The sequence below is a fragment of the Phaethon lepturus genome, unplaced genomic scaffold (genome assembly GCF_000687285.1).
Source record: "Phaethon lepturus isolate BGI_N335 unplaced genomic scaffold, ASM68728v1 scaffold9278, whole genome shotgun sequence".
Classification (NCBI taxonomy): domain Eukaryota; kingdom Metazoa; phylum Chordata; class Aves; order Phaethontiformes; family Phaethontidae; genus Phaethon; species Phaethon lepturus.
This window is the reverse complement of record NW_010555486.1, coordinates 71,495-77,159: the sequence shown is the minus strand read 5'-3', so window position 1 is coordinate 77,159 and position 5,665 is coordinate 71,495. Positions and strand designations below refer to the sequence as shown.

Sequence of the window (5,665 nt, the reverse complement as noted above, 5' to 3'; positions counted from 1 at the left end):
TTCTTGTTGTTTTTTTAAACATGAAGAATGCCATGGAGGTGTCAGGGAAATCATCCAACCAAGGCAAAAGCAAGCTCATCATCTGTCTGTATTTTACTGCCATAGAATTCAGTGCAAAACAGAGCCATGGATAGCATGGATTTCATTATATTAGGAGATGGCTGTGATGGGGAGTGCCTTATGTTTTCTTATTACTGATACGCCTCGATCCTTCAGGTGCTTCTCCAGCTGCATTCGTTGGTTTTCATATTTTCATTGGTGATTCTGATGAAGAACAGTGGAAGGTTCCCTGCCTTTCTCCCTGGCTACCCACATGCCATAAGGGGAACTGGAAAGGGGGCTGTTAAAAGGAACGTAGGAGAGCTTCTTCCTTGCTTTGTACAGCTAAGACCCTGCGACATCAAAGCTATTTGCTTTCTGAGTGGGCTTTCCACCCCGCTGTCAAAAATGCTTGCATGGCTGGCAGAGTGAGAGGAGGGGTCAGAGAACATGGCTGCTGCAACAATGGGGGGAGCTCACAGGCTGGCTGGAGGCAGTCCTCTGTCCTGGAGAAACAGCACTTTCTTCCTTGTTCTTTTTCCTTTAGTGCACTTAAGTTCTGAGGCAGGATTTTCCTCCCAGATTTGCCAAGCCTTGCAACACTGATGGCAGCACAGTGTGCTGAGGGTAGGAGGAACTGTGGTAAGAAACGCAAGTCCTAATCTCTCTGAGGTGAAGATGATTTTTGTAGACAGTGTAGGCCAGGAGGTGCTGGGATGGGGCAGAAGGAAGGGGGAGGAGAGCATGGTCAGTTGGTTATTTCCGGAGTGGTAGTTATAGAAGACAGTACTATGGGTTGCCCTTGGTCAACTGACGTAGACCTTGTGTGCTATTTGTTTTCAGTAATAGAAAAATTTTAACGTCTGTTTTCATCAAAGCTTTTCAAGATAAGACCCTGGCACAAAGCCTCGCTGCCCGTTCCTTTCTGCTGTCCACCAGCCATCTTCATTTTCTTCAATGACAGCTACAATGTCTCCTTCACTGATGTCCAGTTCATCCATGTTCTGAAAGGAAACGGGGAAAGGAAATCTGGTTAGCCTGAGAGCACAGGAGAGCCCAAGCATGTATCTGGTGGGGTTTTTTTACCCTGCCTTTCATCAGCGGTCTGCCAGTGTCCTTCTGGTTGGGAACGAGCCTGAAATACCAGATAGTGAGGGATTAAGTGCTTGCTGAGCTGGCTATTTCCTGAAGATCCTCAGATTTCCCCAGCCTCCGTGGTGTTTCCTCCTGAGCAACTTGACTGTTGTATCATTGAGGAAGACCAGAAAGGGTTAAATACAACTGTCCTAAACCAACTAGCCATGACCCTTCCATAGTCTGCAGGTGTTGCTAAATAAAACAGTGCACAGCTTAATTCCCAAGGGAGATGATAACAGTGTCCCTACTAATCCAGGCTTTGAATAGGTCTCTTGGTCCTTTTAATAGGAGCAGCAGTGACCAGTGGACGTACAGGGACTCTTACCGAGAGAGGTAACTTTTATCTCTGAGACAAATGCAAGTAAGCTATTGCTGAGCTCTCAGGCGGCTATCAGTCCATTCAGCAGTGCTGTCCTGTTTTCCATGGGAAACCACTTTGCTACCCGCAGCGTAGTAAAATAGAAAACGGGGTAAGAGAGGCTTCCAGATGTATTTGATGCATCAGCTAAATCTAAATTTAATGTACCTGAGAAGGTAAGAACGGACTCAAAAAGTCAGAGGCCTCAATATACTAAAAGCAGTAACAGGCTCTTTTCTCAGCAGGGAAAATCGTGTGTGTCATATTTTGAAGGAAACTCCTGGAGTAAGGATCTGAAAAAGAGATCCAGCAGTCTCCTCAGGGGAACTGCCATTAACAGTGAGGTACTTCAGCTGTGCTTGGATGAAATTTCAGGCAAATAATAGAAGAGTGTTTAAAACAAAGCAAAACAAAGACCATATAATAAAAGGTGTCAGAATATGGCTGTATGTAAGAGAAAGCGCTCCATTCCAGCCCTTGCTCTGTTTTCATCATTTATCTGGCTTAATAATTTTGTCACATGCCAGCATTTCTCCAATGTTGGCTATTGATGGCAGGTCCCTTGGTGTGAGGGTCTCTGCACTGTAACATAAGACCACCTGGATGCTGCTCCTTCTGCTATTCTAAAGCTGATAAAAGAAACTTTCAAACTAACATGCAATTAAACTGTGAAAGTCCCATTAGGGGAGGGCTAATGGTTTAGCAAGAGTCCAAGAGGTTCTGGAGTCGATCTGAATAAGAAAATATTCATCACCAGACCATTCATAACCTTTTACTAGTGGTACTATGTCCAGATAGGTCTGAAGCCAGTGAGAGTTCAATATCCCAGTTAAGGATGCAGGTTCCTCATTATAACAATCTTTCGGTACATGGGCCGCATCTACTGTGATTCTGCAACTTGCGACATGGAAGTACAGGGCAAGAGTGTCATTTGTGGGGATTCCGTCCTCTCCAGCGTGGAGAGCCAGTGTGTTAAACTGGAGCAGAACTCTCCAGATGATAAGTGAGATCAAATGGAGAAGAGTTCCTAGATAAGCATTATTATTTACTTACGGTATTCTTACACAAGGAATCTGTAGCCATTTTCCCCAGGAAAACATTTCACAAGAGATGTAAGTTCAGGATACATACAATACTGCATGCTTAGCCATCATCGCCTAAAAAGTAAAGTTTTTCCTTGTGTTTGCAGTCTCCTGTAGAGAGGAGGAGGAGGAGGTTGTAACAGCTCAGCACTAGCAAAAAAGCCTATTGTTTCATCTTGAGGCAGCATGGTCTAGTGATGTGCGCCAAGAACTGGCAGTTGGGATTCCCGGCTCCTGCATGTGCCATTGACCAATAATTCTCTAAGTGTCCCTGGCTCTAAAGTGAAGATAACACCTCCTTCGCAGAATTAACCCTTTCAAGATGTTTGGGTCAACATCATCTATGAAATATTCATTTTGAAGGCTTTTGTTACCTGGGCTGTGTAGTCATAAAGTACTCTGTAGTCCTGTGATGATGTGATTCCAGCTTGTTCATTTACAAAAATGGATGCATAGACTCCGTCTGTTTTCTCTGCTGGGGGTGGGGGGGAAGGGGTGTGGAGAAAAAAAACGCCACAGAAACAAGGAGTTCAGTTGCTTATAAATGCATGGGATCATATGCAAGGGTTCACAAACACAAGGGTTTCTGTTCTCTCTCTGTCTGGAGATGTACATGTATAGAAAAGCTGCTGTGAACTGTAGGTAAAGTCTTGCACAAAAACTGTGTCCCATTGATTAGATGACAATACACCCATTGAACTTTGTGGGAGGTCAGAAACTAGCTTTAGCCTCATTCAGTTTGGGAACAATGTTTACCCTGCTAAAGCACAATCCAAATGGTCCAAAGAGGGAAATGCTGTGATTAAAGTGGTTTAAAATGGTTGCCACTGGTGGTATAAAATTCAAGCAGTTCACTGACTCACTTGAGAAAAATGGAAAATACTGCGCTGATGGGTCACCAGACATTTTCCAGTATTTTACATAGTTCACAGATAGCTATTTGTCACTGACATAAGTATTTTGGCAGATGTTGTTTTAACCCAGCTTGTCATAATTAGGGAAACCTCTTATTTCTTCCCAGCATCTCCCTGGGAGCTTCCCCTGCCACTGAGCCAAGCAGAAGTTTCCCATGTATGACTCCTCGGTGGGATGATAGTGCTCTGAGAGCGCACGGAGCAGCCAGGGTGCCTGTACCTTCCCCCAGTCAATCCTGGGTTTCGTTGTCCTGCTCTAAGGAGCACTGTCAGCTTGTTGACTTTTCAGATTTTGAAAGACAAGCATGGGAGCAGTTGAAAAAGCTGAACGCAGAGAGTGTTTACCATTCCTAAGGGTCTTGCCCAGGGAATGCTCTCCCCCCACCCCGTCCCCAGCCGAAGGAAATTCAGAAGGAGTGACTACCCTCAACTGCTCAACGTTGCTTTGCGATGAGCAAAGCCCAAGGTGGTGTGTGGTAGCACTGGAGAGTCTCAGCTGGCTAAGCACCAAATGCAACAAATAAGATAGTCTGGGCTTCATTTCTGGGTGCCTAAGCAGGCAGGCCTGACAAAGGAGATTGATTTGGGTGTGTTTTAAAGCTGTTCTAAAACAGCTTTTTATTTTCTTTAGGCAGGAATCACAGTTTAAATGTTTTTGTTTTAAATCAAACCAATGAAAATGCCATAAGCATAAGCTTTCTGCATAGTCAAAATACTGCTTTAAATGTCATCTGATAAATGCCTAGTTGCAAGGGTTACAATAAGACAGTGTCACTGTGAAACAACGTGGATATTTGCATTCATAAGGCTTGAACCTGGTCTGTTAAAAACTTTAGGTATTCGCTTGGGCTTTTAGAGGTAGCGTAATTCTACCTTAGGAGAAAACCATTATCTAAGTCAGACTGTGTCGTTCTGAACGTACAGTTCCCTCTTGCCTAGACAGAAATTTTGAAGATTCTATGGATTATTTGGCACTTTAAACTGGGAAATTTGCTTAATACACATCCAAGCTAAATTCGTTTCCTGACTCCTCTCACTCTTGAATGCCAACATGAGAATATCTGCTGTACCATTTCTCCGCCATGTCAAAGCTTGGTTTAGCTATGTGATCTAAAACAAACACATCTGCTAAACTTATTTCCTGAAGAGGCATACCAAGAGGAGGGGCTGAAGGAGTGGCACTTTCCGTGTTATTTTTGCTGCTTCCATGCAGTAGTCCAGAGAATCTGCAGAACCGAGAGAAGCCAATGACAAAGTGAGTGAACAGGACTGGGTATGAGCATTCCTTCATCTCAGATGTCTGACTTAACCTTCCCTCCATCTGCTGCAGCACTGGTTAGACGTCACCTCTTCCTGTGGCTGTGTATTTTCATTTATGCTGTAGATATATTTATCTTCAGTTAAAAATACATTTTTTAAAATGGAGCAGAATACTGAACCATGAACCATCACTAAATTGTGCATGAAATGCATCAGATGGTATTTTGTTGTGGATCCAAAGACTCATGCTGCAAAACTCCAATTATTTCATAACATTAATATGATGAGAATTTTGCCTTTTTTTTAAGAGATTACCATCTCTCTGTCTTTAAGGAAAACCATCATACAATTTAAAATACAAAGCTTGTATAACAAGCCTTTCTAAAATCTGTGGGTTTAAGTGAAATTCTTTTTTTTTTTTTTTTTTTAATCTCTCCCTATTTATTTTCTATATCACAGCTGAGTACTGGAGACTAAAGTGAGAAAATGGGTTAGGATTCTCAAGCATAGATAGAGACAGCATTGCATGCTTAAGGCATATTTAAAGGGTCTGATTTTTCAGCTGGTGAACGCTCAATGTTTCTGGAAAATGAACATCCAAACAGCAGTTTCTGAAAAACTCAGACGGAGTCTCTCTAGGCTGCTTACAGAGCATGGTTGTGGTCTAAATGGCAGTACAATTGCCTTCTGTAACTGTATAGGATGCAGCATTAGAATTCATTATTACAGAAGACCGGGTTTCCAACTGCAAAACACAGTATGGTATATAAACCTTACCAGCTTACTAGCAAGCTTGGACCACATTTTAAATGGGAAATCACAGCCCGCTCCCTGTCTTTGCCATGTAATAAGGCTTGTCAAAATACAAAGCTCTT

General features: G+C 42.9%; 1 protein-coding gene across 1 annotated transcript in view; it reads right to left on the bottom strand.

Annotated features, from left to right (window-relative positions):
- Positions 1–911: 911 nt before the first annotated feature.
- The window catches only part of PSTPIP1 (proline-serine-threonine phosphatase interacting protein 1), a 35,053-nt gene continuing 30,299 nt past the window's right edge, over positions 912–5,665 (bottom strand). Inside the window, exons 12-14 of the mRNA XM_010292170.1 lie at positions 4,686–4,756; positions 2,991–3,088; positions 912–1,043 (exon numbers count right to left, since the gene is read on the bottom strand). Of these exons, the coding sequence (XP_010290472.1) occupies positions 912–1,043; positions 2,991–3,088; positions 4,686–4,756 (301 nt within the window). The remainder of the gene's footprint in view (positions 1,044–2,990; positions 3,089–4,685; positions 4,757–5,665) is intronic.